At 32.3% G+C, this 18,251-nt stretch overlaps 3 protein-coding genes across 14 annotated transcripts in view; all 3 read right to left on the minus strand.

The window, feature by feature from the left end:
• Positions 1-2,099: 2,099 nt before the first annotated feature.
• RpL35A (ribosomal protein L35A) lies at positions 2,100-3,322 on the minus strand. Its single transcript, XM_088189891.1, has 4 exons — positions 3,267-3,322; positions 2,652-2,869; positions 2,253-2,483; positions 2,100-2,179 (listed from the first exon to the last, which is right to left on the minus strand). Exons 2-4 carry the CDS (start codon positions 2,865-2,867, stop codon positions 2,156-2,158), a joined length of 471 nt encoding a protein of 156 aa, XP_088046017.1. The 5' UTR covers positions 2,868-2,869; positions 3,267-3,322; the 3' UTR covers positions 2,100-2,155.
• A 3,220-nt stretch (positions 3,323-6,542) lies between these two features.
• Positions 6,543-12,982, minus strand: P58IPK (dnaJ homolog subfamily C member P58IPK). The gene is made up of 9 exons (XM_088189291.1): positions 12,798-12,982; positions 9,387-9,497; positions 9,114-9,313; positions 8,846-9,046; positions 8,639-8,767; positions 8,340-8,564; positions 8,154-8,271; positions 7,954-8,086; positions 6,543-7,881 (listed from the first exon to the last, which is right to left on the minus strand). Exons 1-9 carry the CDS (start codon positions 12,952-12,954, stop codon positions 7,605-7,607), a joined length of 1,551 nt encoding a protein of 516 aa, XP_088045417.1. The 5' UTR covers positions 12,955-12,982; the 3' UTR covers positions 6,543-7,604.
• Positions 12,983-14,653: 1,671 nt separating this feature from the next.
• Positions 14,654-18,251, minus strand: part of mrj (DnaJ heat shock protein family (Hsp40) member B6 mrj) — an 83,271-nt gene continuing 79,673 nt past the window's right edge. For 7 of the 12 annotated variants that reach the window (XM_088189239.1, XM_088189247.1, XM_088189240.1 and 4 more), the window contains 3 exons: positions 17,034-17,225; positions 16,725-16,974; positions 14,654-16,655 (listed from right to left, as the gene is read on the minus strand). In XM_088189239.1, coding sequence (XP_088045365.1) covers positions 16,556-16,655; positions 16,725-16,974; positions 17,034-17,225 — 542 coding nt within the window. In that variant the 3' untranslated portion in view covers positions 14,654-16,555. The remainder of the gene's footprint in view (positions 16,656-16,724; positions 16,975-17,033; positions 17,226-18,251) is intronic. The other 5 variants (XM_088189244.1, XM_088189249.1, XM_088189243.1 and 2 more) reach the window with 1 other exon arrangement.

Here is an 18,251-nt window from a genome sequence, read left to right on the forward strand (position 1 = left end):
CATGTATAAAGTTGTTCATTTTAATATCCATAGATCAGTGTACGTCACATCTTCCACTTTTTATCTAAAATACACGCACACTGAACTAGTACAATTATATTGTACGAGTTGACAACCAGTTACTGTTATATTATATATATATTTGATATTATGTTTTTTTGTGCGAAGTGGACCGAAATATTTATTTTTATAGCCGGATGTAAAATAGACGAAAAACTTTGAAATGAGCATTGCCACTTCAACAATAACAAACGAGACAACGAATATTATTCTCGTATGTATCGCTTCTTCCTCGAATACATCTGTATACTTAAACAATGCATTCACAAAACGAATGACGATGCACTATTGCAGTACGAATTTTTAATGTATCAGTTAATAGCAAACTGTTTTTGGATTTGGTATTCTCACAATTTTTCATAGTGACTTTTGAAAATTGAAAATGATCTAGCAATCTTCTTCTGCGTCATTAGAAAGTGATTGTTGGAACGAAACCAAAGAAAACTGCTCAAAGGAGGCTTTTGACATTATGTTATTATAATTTGTTTTGATTATTTTCTTCTTATTAGCTAAAATTTGTTTTTTATTCATTTTAAAATATAATTACGCTTTTATAAAATATGGATTTACCAATATATTATAATACGTGATGGAGTATTCCTTAAAAAATGCGTCAATTATCATCTAATGTTCTCAAATAATTCCATGAAACTTTCATCACTTAAAACACACATGTTAGCATTTCATCCTGGATTGGCAAACGAAGACACCGATTTCTTTAAGCAACAGAATTCTATTTCAATTAGGAACAATTTAAATATAAGTGAATCTCATATGATTAAACCATCATATATCCTTTAGAACAGAATTGCTAAATGCCAAGTATCATATGGACTGAGATTAGATTTAGTAAAACCCTCAATTTTAGATGCTATCGGTGTAGGTTTTGGCGAATCTTTTTTAACACAGCAATTTTCTTTTCTTGCCCTCTCGACTTCTACAGTTTCACGGCGCGATAAAACTCTTTCAGTTGACGTTGAAAATAAATTAATCAATAGATTAAAAGCAAATCGATTATTGACTCTTCAAATTATGCCAAGGATTGATTAACTAGTTATTAATGATAAAAAAATGTATCTGATATTGATTGATTCTGTACAAGAGGAAGTTAATAGTGTAGCGACTCCTCTGCATCAGACACTAATCTGAGGTCCCGCCTTGATCTTGATGTTTTTTGGTGTTGCTAGTTTTTTTTTATCTATTTGATTATTGTTAAATTAAAGTTGTGGTTGGACTAGATTTGAAGTAATGGGTGGTGTGATTAGTAGTTGGCGGGTTAGGATAGCTTGTGGGCGTTTGTTTTTGGGAGACGTTGTTAAGGTCTAAGTTCGCTAAGTGTTGTAAGTGAGGTTACCTTCGACCTAGAAACTCGAGAGTAACTTTACGTTTATTCTATTGTATTTTTATTTCAAATTATAATCAATCACTGAATAAAATTAAATCGTTTATTTCTGAAGTACTGTTTTATCCTTTTTTCACATTATTGTCATATATTGGAAATTGAGATTTTGTTCAATTGGTCGCCATCTAGAAACTGGCCACGCACGTGTTAGCCCACTGTTAAAACAGATCGCGCTATTTTTTTAAGAACTTTGTTTTTTAAGTCCTAAAAAATTTATTCAAATACATTTATAAAACAACTTTTCATGTATTAACAACCTTTAAATGATTTTCCCCTCTTAGTGATTTCCTGACTTTGTTCCGCGATAAAGATTGCATCCAGTAAGCAATTATAACGCTTTTAATTATGTCATATAATAAGTAACACATGGATGACAAATAATAAAAATTGTAAATTTTGCAAAAAAGAGCCACAAGCGTGTAGTCTAGAGCCGTATGCAGCTCACGAGCCACGGTTTTCCAGCCCCTGGGCTAGTCTCTGGCCAATGGAGCTACCTGACAGAACCGTTCTGGCCCGTAAACATCTGACCCGCAGAGTTCTAAGAGTTAATATTATACAATGTTTTTACCATACAAATTAGTCTATTAAATTAAAAGATAGGATTGCGGTAACCAATAGAATATAAATAAAATTATCATTTTTTTATGGGTTTTTTTTTATTAAAGAGTTAACTTATATTATAAAAAGAGCGATTTATATCCTCGATGGATACAGCATCTGTAAATAAATAATAAAACATTAGTAAAACTTCAATATATATACATCGCTAATAAAATACGAAGGTACTTACAACTCTAATTCTGTGTCCCATAGCTTTGGATGGAAGATTCCTCTTGAACTTAGCTCTGACAGCTCCGGATCCACCATGAGGGCGCGTTACCTTTCCCCAAATTGCGCGCACTCGGGTCTTCCTTCCCTTGGGTCCCCCGGGAACGGGAGTGCGTTTCTTGGCACGGTACACATACACGCACCTCTTGCCAACGTAAAATAAGCTATCTTCCTTGTATCGGCAACCTTCAACCTAAAAATTTTAAATAAGTTATTAATAAATAAATACTTTCACTAATAACCATTTCGATCATAAATTCAATCAGTAAAAGTTTGTCCACAAAAATATTCAGGTTTCAAATGTCAAAAGCATCATGTTAAGTTTATTACAAATCATTCCAATTAGATGAGAATTATATACCTTCAATAAGGCAGTGTTTTCATGTTGGTTTCTCAAGCCGCGTTTGTATCCCGTGAAGATTGCTTTGGCGTAAAGCCGTCCGTGTCTCTTCTTGGGTGTGCCGGTGCTCTTTGTAACTTCGACGGCAGGCGCTGGAGCCTTAGCTACTTTTTTCTCCGCCGGTGCCTTTTTAGAGGATGAAGCCTTTGCAGGCTTGGGGGCTGCTGCGTCCGCCATTACTAAAATATAATTACAATCCATGAGCACATAAGTAATTATCTAAATTATTTATAATGGTATAATCAACTGACATGTTTCACGTCAATGCATGAACATAACCTCAAAATCAAAAACGATCAAAAAGTTCACTTAACGTTATAACCTAGTAACAACAAATTGGTCATCAATACCAAAAAACACTCATGATTAGTTTTGAACCGTTATTAAGCAATTTTTAAGTAAAAAATGAAAATTTAACGTGTATGAAAGGATCGATGTCGAACTTCATCCGTGAGCATCCGCTTCCCGTGACGTTCCGAGGGTCATCCGACGGCGGATCACCAGCGTAAACCGTACTGACGTCGTATAAATGCATTTTCGACGGCGGAAAAGGGAACAAATCCAAAATTAACAAACCTGTGGCCGGCCGCCGTCACAGCAAGATCTGGAAAGGACAACACTAGTGTTGTGCCACTCGTAATTATTACGCGAGTCACTCGTTACACCGAGTCTCATGGACATATTATTTTAAGATAACGAATAAAATTGTGTTTTTTACCTTTCTTTATTTGTAATGTGTAAGTAGTACAGATTGCTTTAAATAATTTATATATCTATAAAAGTATAATAAATACTAAGTTTTGATTTTAAGTATTACTCCGTGCTAATATTACGCATTAAATAAAATAATAATAAGTACTTATTAAATTCATTAATTCTAGGATGCATACAGTAGACCCCCCCCCCCTCCAATAACATGGTAAATTGGGGACGTGGTATTTAGGTGCGTATAGTTTGAGGACTAGAAAATACTCATACAATTTTTTGCAATACGTACGTACGAATCAGGCGCGTGTGATGAGATATCATCCCTTTGGCTCGTTAACACATGAAGTAACGGACATACAAATAGCACGTCTCCAAATTACAGTGTTATTGGGGGTCTTCTGTATTTGTAAACGGGTACAAGCTGCACGCACGCACACTTTGCATCTCACTCACTCTTTCAGTCGTATTGTGTACTTTGATTTGGCGGGTGACGTTTGTTATACTTAAGTAAATCATTTTTTGGCTATTATTAAATAATAATTATTGGGTATGTTTAACTTTTTATTTTGCTGTGATTCCTAAGTTTTAGTATGCGATGCTTGGCGTGACTTCCACAGAATCGCAGTGTAGCGTTTTGGCGACGGAAAGTAACGGGTGGTAATCAGACATAGATTGAGCCGCTGCAATAATATTTTTATTGAGGAATATTTACATGTTTACAATTTAAGTGAGTTGGTGAACGGTGCGTGGGGCCCGCACCGGTTGCGAGCCTGCCGAAATCGCCAAGAGAGTCTGCTTACGTCACGTCAGTGTTACCAGAGGTTTTGGTCATAATAAATCTAAATACAAATATATATAAATGGACCATACAGCGCCACTTAGACTTCCTTGGAGTTGACCAATTCCCACGGCCATGCGTGTCGATCCTAACACCCTGTTTTAAAGCCACCTCCCCTAACAAAAAAAGAATAATAACTAATTGTTCAATACATTTTCTTGGAAAAGTGAAAGATAGATAGTCAACTTATATTTCTTACAAATGCTTAATGAAAATAATCGAATAAAAGATTATCACGATAACGTTTAATAAAACAAAAAAATCACATCCATAATATATATGCTATCCGTTTTTAATTTAAGAAAAAATAATACTTATAATTCTTAGCTCTGATCTCCCAGACTCAATAAAAAGTTAAACCAACATAGGTTCATTTGAAATTTAAACTTACAAACTTCAACGTATAAACACCAATTTTATCATCTACTTCGTCTACAACTACATACTATTTTGGAATTTAATCACTTCAACTTTTATTTCTGAAAAATCTATTTACTTTGTGAAACCAGCAAACTAATGATATTGTTGCAACTCTTTCCCTCAAAGACAAGTTGACGTTCTTCTTGTTCTCTTGTGACCTTGACCCTTTTAGAAAGGTCGTATTAACGGGGCTTCTTAACAAAGGACCAGTAAAAGTCAAGGTTTATTGCTACAATGGCCACCCGTTTACAATAAATACCATCGAGTGGGATCACAGCTTCACGACTGTCGGACGACAATTCTGGCGCACGAGGCGCTGCTGGTTCGTCTCGGCCGTTAGCCACGACAATTATGCTGACCACATTCCAAATAAATCAAAAGAGAAATTATAATGGAAATATGAACGAACACTTATAATTCAGTAATATAAAGAAGTCCTAACATTTGACTGTAAAATCTCTCACGCCCAAAGTAGCGAGAAAATTGTAAAAATATATCTTAAAAAAAATTACTTTTATTTTGCGCTACACTTATAACGGGAGATATTAAATAGACAGAGAAGATTCTTGAATTACTTGTAAGTTCCTTACGTAAACCTGAAATAAAACTAAAAAACAATTAGAACAAAACATGCTTATACCAATAATAAATTGACCATATTAATAATTTTCATATCGATGTAGTCGCAAGAATATAGAATTCTTCAAATTATTTATTAAATCTTCCGTTGTAACTTGACATGCGTTACAACAGGGTGATTCTGTAGGCTTCATAAGATTCCCATGTCATCTGGACGAAGTACCGTTACACGAAAGAGCATGCTTTATCTCATTCTTCGTTGCATGCGACACCACTCCCACTTTTATTTCTAGGGGATCAGCGTCAGTTTTGGATTGTCATATGAATAAATTAGATTAACCTACAATACCACTAACTTCATTCCATAATTTTACTACTTATGTATCTGATTGTTTTTAATTTTGTGCAGAATTTTAACGATATTTTAAATAAATATAATTATTATAGTCATTATTAAATGTATTCCTACTATTTTTGTTTCCGAAAGCAATAAAATATTTATATTTATTATAAGAAAAGAGCATTATTATATAATAAAAATAAAATGGTAAATATTTCTTTAGAAGCGCAAGGTAACACCCCCACGGTGTATGGCTGAGAGGCAAATAGTAGTGGATTCTAATTAGAATGTAACGGTAAACCGTCGAGCTCGATAGGGAATCTTATGATGCAATCTGTAGCAACTGGCTAAGTCAAACAGTCATAATAAATACCTACAACTAAGTATTAACAACTAGGGTATGTCTGGGAATAAGTGATATCTATATTATTATTTATAAATTATTATGTAGTATATAATATAATTTATAATCAATAGATGTTACAGCTGGGGCTGGTTTTTAATAATAACGCATTGTTAATAAACAAAAATTCTGTGCTTGATGTGCATCATTTAGTAGTACTTACACAATTTCGCAACTTTTAAGTCCACTCGTTCACTTGTTGGTGTGACAGACATGCATCACCACACTGAACTTATATTTATCGGTTAATTTTAATGAATTTTACACATTTTCTACAAAAAAATGCATGGCTCAAGTGCGGCTAATACTTTAGACTACTGATTTGTTGTGTTGCATGTCCGATTCGTTTTATAATCCATTAGCCACTCTTCAAACTATATTTATGAATTTATTTTAACTCTTCTGTTGTAACATAATAAGACATATATTTTAAATATCAGCACATAATACACATTTTTTGTGACAATACCTGGTAAAAACTGATAACTTTCAATTACTAAATGTATACAGTTGTTAATTTTTATTAATAACGTATTTTTTATATTATTGTAAATTAAAACACCATTTTTAAAAACAAGATTTATTAGAATAATATTTACATCATATTATGTAAAATAATCATTCTCGGTAATCCTAGTTTATCTGTAAATAGTGTTTGAACATTATTACGATACGTTCGGACAAAAAATCAACCTTCACATATCGCCATGTAATATTATTTTTTTAAAAGTTATCTTTGGACGAGCATGCCAGTAATAAATCTACAAAAATATGATCCAGCTATTTATATTATAATATATATCAAGCATATTTTAATACGAAACGCGAGGCTAAGCATTCGACGCTCACACCATTCACAGATACAGTACGATTACAAACAAACAATAAATAAACACAAACCATTCATATTAATAAAACGATTTGACTAAACAATTACTAGCTCGAATTAAGAATTAGATGAGGTTTCTGACTAGGAATTTGAAGAAAAATACAAAATAAAAGATTGAAAAGAATATTAAAGAAATGTTAATATCACACAATAGTATAAGGTGAGCAAAATAACTGGTTTCATAACAGTATAACTGGTTTTGGTGAATGATATGTACTGGTTTAATTGTAATAATAAATACATTTTTAAGTATATATAATTGCTTTGATTGGAGGTAGAGGTATCTCAGATATTTATCATGGAAATGGCGCACTCAAAAGGAAAATATTGACAACAAATACATATAACTATCGTACATCGTTCATACACGAGACGGCGATCGTCTCACGTAATTATCACAGCGAAGATATATTATTGCATTAAAAAATCAACAATGTTTTTAAACATAAACACTGATTAAGGCATCTCCATCAAGCCACACTGGAACAACGTAAAAACTGATGTAAGGTAATCTTGTCAATGCACTCACTATACACGTTGTGTTTTTTAATATCCGATCCGACGACGTTGACAGAAAATATTTCTGCCGCATGATTTTCGTTAATATTCAGAACAACTCTTTACCGCCAATTATCTTTTTTACAGTCTTCACAGCCTGTAATGCTTAGATACTAAGCTGATTCTTTTTTTCAGTTAAAAAAAATACACACACGATGAATGTTTTAGCGTTTCACTGTTCAGTTGAAGTGAAACTTGAATTGGAATGGACTACCATAGTGAAAGTGATGGAATGAGTTCTCCTGGAAGTTATTTCGACCGGCTTCCGGATCCAACGGATCGTCTCCGGCGTCAAATTGGGCTCGTTTCGTCGGATCGGTCAAAACTTCCTTGGCTGCAGCTATATCTATGAACTTCCTCTCGGCTATTTTCTTCTCGTCATCTTGGAAATTATCAGGATGCCACTTTTGCGCTGCTTTTCTATACGCTTTTACAATTTCTTGTTTTGTGGCCGTTCTGAAAAAAAAACAAACACACAAGTTAGATAAGATCAGATAAGCGGACGTTTATTTCAAGACAATAACATACCTTTTGACGTCAAGTATTTTATAATAATCACGTTTTTCTGCTTGTTTTTGCAATTTTTGAGCACGTTGAAGGCCTTCCTTTGCCCGAGCATTATTTTCTTCTATCTGCAGAGCATCTTTATATTTATGCATAGCTGTAAATTAAATCGTGATTTAGTCCTACATAATAGATATCAATCGTTATGCTGAAATAGTACTCACCATCGTCGTACATCTCTAAGCCGATGAGAGCCTCAGCCATTTCACATAATAAATTAACATCTTTCAATAGTTCATTTGCTTCTTTACAATGAGTAATGGCAGACGTGTATTGCTCATCCTATAAAATAAATTATAGTTAGATATAAATGCATATACAATATACTGCATATAATAAATTATACAAACTTTATTAGAGCACATGCAAAGGAGTCGTTTTGCTTCCCAAATGACCATACCTGCGTCACTCTCGGCTTTCAATATTTTTTGTGCATTTTCTATACATTGGCTAAATTCCCTAGCTTCTAAATTATTTTGTGCTTCATTAATAAACTTATCTACTTTTTTAATTTTTTTGTACAATGGAAAACAGTCTTTGTGTTCAGGATCCAACTTGAGACACTCGCGAATTTCCTAAAATTATATTTAAATAAAATATAGTCATCTAATACAATATAAAACTTAAATTAATGTAGTAACAGATTTACTTTTAAAGAATCTGCAACGTGACCCAGTTGCGTATACAAAAGTGTAGCTAATCTGAAATATCCATTTGTAGAATCTTGCTGTAATCTATTGACTGAACGGATGTCGGAAACAGCAGCTATTATATCTCCCTACAATACATCCGAAATATTAACAAACACAGGTCTAAGTACATTTTCAAAGCCTCATCTAGTTACAATAATAAATACCTGTGCTATATAACATTCAGCCCTTAGCTGCCTCAAATGAGCCGCCCACGGACAAACTTCTAAAATGCGCTGAACTGAATCAGCGGCAGCTTGAAAATCTCGACCTCTATAATAAGCCTCAGCCAGCGACATATCTTCTGATAGATCCGGTATCCTATGATAATTGTTAATAGCCTCTTCGTTCATCGGTTCGGCGACTAACTGTTTTTAAATAAATTAATTTATTACCACATCTTACGTTAATTTAAAATATAAACTTTACACTTACAACATCATAATAATCGCCGGCAGCCTCTGTTAAATGGCCCAGTTTCATATTTACATTGGCTCTCTGTAATTTAGCTGCAATAAAATCTGGTTTCAAATCCAACACTTTACTGAAGTCGGTGATGGCAAATTTCGCCTTCCCTAACGCGAAATATACAGTTCCTCTCTTATAATATGTGAGATAGTTGCTGGGGTCACCCTCTAAACAATTAAATAAAAATAAAATAGATATTTTATATAGATCAATAACATTACACATTTTCTAGAAACTCACCAACTGCTGCATGATAATGTGTTAGAGCGTCCGATAGTTCACCTCTGGCAAGAAAATCTTTACCTAACTCTAAATGACGATTAACTTCTGCTAAAGTTGTCGATTCCGCAACTGTAAACAATAAAATTATTCGCAACGATAAGAAAATTGTTTTATTCAATCAAAAGTTAAATGGTTTGTGATGGTAATAAAAATATAAAAAGATAAGGCTGTATAACATATTCCATTACATATAAAAGATACACAGTCACTATTTACAATATGTTTTTAACACTAAAAAAGTAGAGTGAGTGTTAAATCAACATCTTTATTGTTATTACACGATCAGGCACCAAGTGTTTATGACTGTTTTAATGTAACGTTCATAAACAGTTGGTGCCTAATCATGGTTGAGTTAAATAAAAATCTTAAGTATTATTTAACAAAAGTGGAACAAAACTGTATAATTTTTCGATATACAATCGATTCAATCTTTATGAAATGAATGAATTTATAGAGAAAAAGTTCATAAATTGTCAAAGGGAATAATTTTTTTAGCTCATTGACTAAATAACTGCTTTTGAAAATTCCTATGACACAAAGAAAATAATTAAAGGTATTCATTTCCCAAGAGATGAAGAATATCAGAAGCATATCGAATTCGTTAAATTGTTCAACTATCCATAAAGTATTCGTTTACATTTGTAGTGAAATATTTAAAAAAAAATCTAAGAAAAAAAAACTGACAACATTAAAAACGCAGTTTTTTATAATTTAATTTTTTTTTGTGTATTACAACTTGTAGGTAGTAATTTTTTTCTTTGATGCACTGCTGCATTATCTACAACACAATTATGCCCTTTTTTATTCTGCAAGTTTATCTTCTTATCTTTGTGGATGCCAGCTAGTCACTGGATGCCAGAGAGTAGCACCGTGTAAACGCTCAATTCTTGTCATAAAAATTGTATGTATCGTTCTTAAAACAGTCACTTTTTTTGCCAGTATATTTTAATTATAACAGAAAAAACGGAGAGGATATTTATGGGGGGGGGGGGGGGGGTGACATGTTCCCTTCCTTGAATTTGGCCAGAAAAATGCATGTTATTTAATGGCATACCATGAATTTTAACGAAAGCGAAATAAAAAAAATGACCCCCGACTGGCCAAGATTTGCTCTTCCCTGAAAAAAGCTGTAATGACATCCCTGATTCTAAACTAGTAATTCTCTAGTTATCCCTCAAAATAAAACTAAAAAAATAGTCTCGAATCTATCTCGTAAATATTTTTTAAAATACGTAATTTCAGTAAAATCATATTGGAATACATTTTCACCGGTAGATACATTTTTACTAGTGAAAATGTAATTTATCTGGCAGGTGCTAGTAAAATTATATGAATTAATTTTTCATACGTAATAATATATACATTTATATACTTATCATTATTTATTTACATGCAATGTAAAATGTTACAGTGAATGTGTATTTTTTTGTCCAAATACATTTTCACTAATAAATATATATTTCTACTAGGGAAAATATAATTAAACCGATATGAACTACTGGAATTTTTTGCCGTTCTAAAATACCTATAAAACTAAATTAGACAGTTTACAACATACATTTGCTGTTCAAACCCAAACCTAACTTAAACGAATTAACCAAACGTTCCAAATTCTAAATACAAACTAAACCAAAACTCTCAGGGAAAAATAAGCGGAAGAAGCAGTACAGACAGACGTCGCATCTCGCATATGGCTGTATACTTTGTCTGCATTTCGATATTACACAATTGTTCCGACAATTTTACATATATTTATGCATGGCCGAATAAGTGTGTTATGGCCGTGCGTGGTTTTTTGTGTATAAATAACCTGAAGACGCCTCAGCTGTCACGGCGTATGGTCGTGCGTCAGCAAGGATTCTGAGGATGTAAACTCTGATAATAAAGCATTTCTATGGTTAGAGGCGTTTAATTCCGTCGAGAGACGGTGGTCCTTCGAGAAGAAAAGACGGCCATCTCCAAAGGGGAGAGGTCGCAACAACAATGTTTTAAAAATATTATAGCTATTCTTACTGATATTACTTCTGAGAAGGGATAATTGTTTTATGCGTCATTCGATTCTTACTTATTGTAAGTCGTAATATTGTTATAAAAAGTTTTTAATATGAATGCTATATAAACGAGTGTTTTCACTGGACTGGGAGGGGGGTATTTGGCCCCCCCTTGAATTTGTCCAGAAAAATCCATGTCATTTAATGAAATCAAAATATTAATAAAACGACCACTGACTGGCAACTTCCCCCCCCCCCCCCAAAAGTTGAAATGACATCTCTGGAAAAAAGTATAATTTCAGATGTAATGACTTGTAATGATCGCAAAAATTATAAATTTAAAGGGAATATCCTAAATTTTCTAACTAAAAAACAGTGTTTTCGTACATTTAATGTAAATACGAAGACCTACATTTTACCACCACTGGACGAAGAAACATCGCATTCTTTGGAACGAAAAACCATACAAAGGAAATGTGTTCCAGATTTAAAAATAATCAATATTAACATACTCCACTTTTTCATGTTTATGTTAAAATAATGAAATCTGTTTTAAGAGCTTCAATAAAAGCTGACTTATTAGAAACAATTATTTTTTTAGGATCTAATTCAGTTTAAATTACAGATGAATAAGAATTAAATTTAGATTTAGTATTATTAAAGATTTAAGATTAGATTTAGTCAACCTGGCAAAATAAAACCCTTGCGTGTATAATTATTAAATTTGTTATTTAAATTAATTTTTTGTATAGACTATTTTAAATATAGCATTATAATAAGTCAATAAAGGGGAATTAGGTATACGTGGCCTTTTTTTGCTTAACTAATGTTTGAAATCTTTTAATAATTTGAAAATCGTTGCAATTATTTTTATTGCTATCGATTTTATGGTGGCAAAAATAATGTTATTAAAATTGTTAAAATTGGAGTCGGAAAATTTAGAAACGACTCCACAACCTTGGAAACACCTGACGTGGTACATTCGATAAGTTTAATCAGCTAGTATGATCAATGAACAATAGCCATTTATAATAACTGCAGTGCTTAGTTATAAAATAATCAAAGTCAAGGACATTTGGATTTAAATACTAAAAAGTAAGTTGATAAGAAGTGTACCACGAAACTGTTTACATCGTTCAAGTGAATATAGAATTATATGATTCAGAGTGGAAAATTTAAGAAATTGATAATTCCAACGTTAAATAATAAACAGGCATGAGTCGTAACGAACGTGATACGATCAGTGACCACATTCATCAAACTAACTGTTAATTCGAAAGAAACGTCAAGGTGTCGAGTAGTATCGTCTATTTACATCCGCATCGTAAGTGTCAAACGTGTGGCTACGCGTAGAAAAGAAAAAGGTCATAGAGCTTACCTTCAAGCAGGATCTCCAGAATGATGAGCAACGGCAGCAGAGGGCCCGGTAGACGCGCCATGGTGCGTCCGACGTGTCTGCGTTTGGCCGCAGCTTCGAAACTATCCGCCACCCCCGCCCCCGCAGTCGGTTCTCCAAGACCGTGGTTCACCACCATTGGACCACGACACTTTCGGTGTAGCCATAACAAAAAATATACCACAATTTACGAATATACATACTCGTTACATCGAATTTAGAATATTTATTTTATATTTTATGTGATAATTTCATTTGTATTTAGCCTTTTTATTTTTTACTTAATTAAAAAATATTTATTAATTCTATATGTGCCAATAAAAATTATAACAATGATATTATTTATATAATAAACATTACGACTAACCAGGATCATACCTAAGAGATTCGCCGCTGGTGTACATAATACAGATAGAAGTCATGTTTTTAAAACATAAACGGAATTTTTGCGACGGGATGGTAATGGGTGGTAATTATACATAGATTGACCCGTTGCTGTAATGTTTTTATTAATGATTTAAGTTACTTACATGGTTTACAAAGTACGGGGCGCGCGCACGACGGCGCTTCCGAATCGCCTGAAGATTTCTAGTCGAGAGAATAACCGTCACGCCAGTGCTACTCAAGTGCCGCCAAGTTTTGACCATAACAAATTTAGGCTCACACAGAATTATTAAAATATTGTCTTGAGTTAATAATTTATGAATTTTCTGTCAAGAAGTGTACCAAAGACAAAATAAACTTGATATTAATTCTGCTGGCCATCAAGCATATAAAGAGGATTTTCGCGAACACATCAAGGACACCTAGGCACCAACTAAGATTAATACGAAGACAATGCTACAAAGCGTAAAAAGAAAATATTTTAAGGTCGCGAAAATGTCAAGTTTTTCGAAAACTCAGGAAGTGACTTTTTTAGTAGCATATTAAGCTTTTACCTTAATTATCTTGCTTTTATTACTATTTTGTCATATTTAATCTTTTTAATTATTTTTTGCAAGTTAGAAAATGGTTATAAACCAACAACTTGTATTTATTTCACTGTATTCTTAAGCTTGTAATAATTATTTATAGTATATACATAAAAAATATATTTTATAGCACAAAAAAATTATTTTGCCATATTTAGCATAAGTCCTAGTTTCAAGAGCATTGCGAAATGTCGTCCACGTGCAATTAAATAAAATCCTTTTCAAATAAGTAAATAGTGAATATTATAACGAATGTTTAAACATACTTACTGCAGAACTTCGATGACAAATAAAAGGTAAAGTATTAAATTATTTTTGCAGGCACATTGTAGTGTAAATTTAAAGTTCAATTAACTTTTTTACATTTTTAAGTAAGAATTATGAATGGTTTAGCAATAAAACTATAAATATTTCACTCTGAAATACATAATGTTGAAGCTGTTATATAGTCTAATATCATAACAGGTTTAGGCTTATTTATTACATAGTAATCAGGCAAAAAAATATGATGAATATTTAACCTTTTCCCCGCAGCTGGTATTTTTGAATGTCAATTCACAATATGTGGGGAGCATTATTTATGCAATAAGTTATTTAAATATTATTTCATTAAATTAGTGTTTTTTAACCTTAAATCATACAATTACAAGACAAAACGTATTACAAGGCTCAAAGGTTCAGGACACCTTTAGGTGTCCTGAACCAATGCATACTGGCGATTCTCTCGATGACATCTGCAGTTGTAGGGTTAAATTAAACAAGAATTACCAGTAAAAAAAATCATATACGTAATACTAAATGTCATATTATTAACTAAGTGAAAGGATAAAAGGTGGAGGGATTAAATTGAATTAATAAAATACTGTCTTTGACATTAATATTTAATTTAAATTATAAATCGTAAAATCGATTCTTACTAGTTATATCAACACCACAGTTTGTGTCGGTTTTAAATAGTATATTTATGTACATAAATTTAATAGTCAGTGAATCTTTAATGAGTAGTAGTTCGAGCGACTGTCGTCGTTCTCTCGTACCGATAAATTCAAGTCAATCGATGGCTTCGATCTAAATATTAAAAATGATTAAATTCTTTCTGCTATATCTATGTATATTATTTAAAATTATTAATCGCCTACCTAGAGACTCTTCCCCTGCGCGAATACAATTTGAGATCTTTACACATCGAATACCTTGTTACGATATTACATTAAAGATACTTTACAAATGTTTACATGATACGCAACGTAAATATAACTGTAAAGAGGCAACGCATAACTCGACGGCGTAATAAATGCGTAAACCCACATCGATCGTACGAAAGCAAAAGAGCTATAACGTGCACCGACATATTCGCAGCACCGCCGAGATACAGAGGCAAAATATATTTCGTCAATGACGATCGACTGTCTCCGAGTAGATAAATCGTTATGCAGTCGATAACGAAGACTGTTGTTGAATTGTCGAATACTAATTTAAATTATAAATAATAAGCCAAGTATAATCTAACAGTGATCGAGTACTCCTATTTATACAACAGCTACAAATATTTATAACGATTACTAACTTGCTCCAAAGTAATGAAAAGGAGCGGAATGGACAATTTGCTCGTTTAACTTTGAATCTATTGAATTTAAAGGTGATCAATTTCATACCTAAATTTACATACACAGGGTAATCATATTTATTTATACATTGGTAATGGTAACAATTTTTTTATAAACATTTTACAACACGTAATCTTCACCATGACCCGTCCCATCGTTACACCGTCAAATTTCTGGTCCCTACTGAGTTCAAAAAACCACTCCGCAATTCGCACATCTCACCTCTTTGTCCGACACGACAAGTTTACAATTTATTTTTTGCTAAACAATCATAACGTGTGAATTTGGAAACATATTATCATACGCAACATAATCTCTAATTTGTTACATGAAGTAACACATTTCGGCAGCTAAATCGACGCTCGAAATGGATACTAAACTATACCCCAATTTTAGACATTATCATTATACATAAATATTAATATTTAATTTAATCATTAAGCTTTACGTAAATCCACTTTTTTATTGTTAATTATGCATATTTTATATTTACGTTCGCTCTTACTGTTATTAAGTGCAAAACAACATACATATGTACAATATTATGTAATGATGAATTTTAATGTGACCGACTGTATATTCGCTTTACGAATGAATGTTGTTCAAAAGCATTAACAAACTACAATTACCGCAATATAATGGTATGAAATAACTGAAAATCTCATAATGCTACATTGTTTATAAATTTAGTTAAATATAATGGTCAGTCGTAACCAGTGAAAATAAAATATTAAAAGTTTTTTTAAATCACATTAAATTGGAAATAAGAATATATGCACATATTGATATTATTTAGCAGTCATACAAGAACAATAAAACATTTTATACTATGTAAAAAAAAACAATTTTAAGAAAACCACTACACACACTTCACATTCTGTCACTTGTGACATAATGGACATGAAATGTTCCACTACAAATTTGGTCACTGGTGCACTTCTTTCAGTTTGATACATATTGAGTTAAGAATGGCAATTTTAGACTAATTGAAGCAAAAATAAGGTACGTTGATCCTTCACAGCGGCGATTTTAGTTGTCGTGTTAGATTTTCTTCTTCATTTATGAAATAAAATCACAACGAAAACATCAAGTTAAAACGATATTAGAATGCCGTCAAGAACTTGACCAGCAAGACTCATACATCCATAATCCGACAGACATTTTAACTATACATGATAGATTGAGCTACACCGTTTACAGTCTTCGAAGTTAGCACATCGTTTTCGTACATCATAACTGTTTCGTGTCCGTTTTCGCTAACTCTGAAAACAAAAATAATGCGTTAATATTATTTTTTAAATTAAAACGAATTAGTGACGTTGAAATCTCACTTTTTAGTGGTTATTTTTTTGCCATTAATAAATCTAGTCGACGTTGACGTCTTTTTGATATTGGTAGGTCCTCCTGCACTCGTTAAAGTAGTGAAAGATGCGAAACCGCTACCGTTTGGGTGTCCGCCCGAAATGAAATCGTTCATTCCACCGAAGCCGAAACCGAACGGCGTTATAAACGAAGATACGGTGTGCGAGGGGTGAGAATGGCGACTGGATCTATTTCTGTGATGACCATGACCGTTGAAATCTGTAACAAAGGTGATGTAAATACATAACGATATTTATTAAAAAAGTATTCAAACATACCATAGAAATTCATACCGCCGAATATGTCTCCGTACGTATCTCCGAAGAATTCTCTGAACACGTCTTCCGGATCGCGGAAAGTGAACGGGAAGCCAAAGTGGAAGTCGTAATCGTCCTCAGGAGCAGCTCTTCGAGATCCACCTCTGCCTACACCTTCTTTTCCATACTGATCATACATTCTTCGTTTTCTCTCTGCAAAAGAGCATACAGATTCATAAAATAAAATTAAGATGATTTGAAAAATAAATAAATTACACAACACAATCAATATTCACACAGCTGTAAAACAGTAAATAGAATATTTGCTTTGAGGGATGTAAAATACACAATTCAACTGAAAAATACTTAAATTACAAACGAGGGTGGCAAAAATTCAAAAATTATAAATTGACAGCACTGTTACATATAGTTCGAAAAATGGCCGGCGGAAGGCAGTACAAATTGGTGTCACAACAAAACGCTGACAGACAAAATGTAAACCGATACAATGTAATGCAACAAAACGCACCCTGACAAAATGTTAACATTTATATGTATATACGTATATATATAAATGAATATGTATTCTATAATATTATACAATAGTATATTTATAGAATAATAAATAACATCCACTTTTATAAATATAAAATATATTTATGACTTTTTAGTTTTTATCTTTGATGTTTATGTTTTATATGACTATGTCATATTTATATATTATCGATTACTTATTATTGTTTTGTTTTCAACTAATAAAGCTTATTTGAAATCAAAAAATTTGCAATTTTGACTTTTATTTATTTCATTATATTTTTTTTGTGAAATATAATTTATTAAATAAAAAGTTCTAAATTTGATACAAAAATTTTCACTCGTTTCGAAATTAATCAATATACCCAACTTATAAATATACTACTTTATAATATTATAAAATACATATTCATTTATTGTAATAAAATACAATACTAATTTATTATTTATTAAATAATAAATTAACATATTATATAGAAATAAATATATATCAGGCGCAGGCGGTGAGATATTTTCCCTCTCAATTGCTCTCGTGTTAAGTGACGAGAGTTTCATTCACCAGTCATCCCCGATATACATATATACATAAAAATATTAAAATTTTGTTGGGGAGTGTTATGTTGCGTTAACGTTTTGTATAAGAATTTTGCGGTGTAACCCCGTACAAATCAGGCATGCAAATAATAGTTTAAAACGTCTTGAGTA

Source organism: Plectrocnemia conspersa, unplaced genomic scaffold, assembly GCF_051122295.1.
Source record: "Plectrocnemia conspersa isolate PC_06_02 unplaced genomic scaffold, ASM5112229v1 ptg000008l, whole genome shotgun sequence".
Classification (NCBI taxonomy): Eukaryota; Metazoa; Arthropoda; class Insecta; order Trichoptera; family Polycentropodidae; genus Plectrocnemia; species Plectrocnemia conspersa.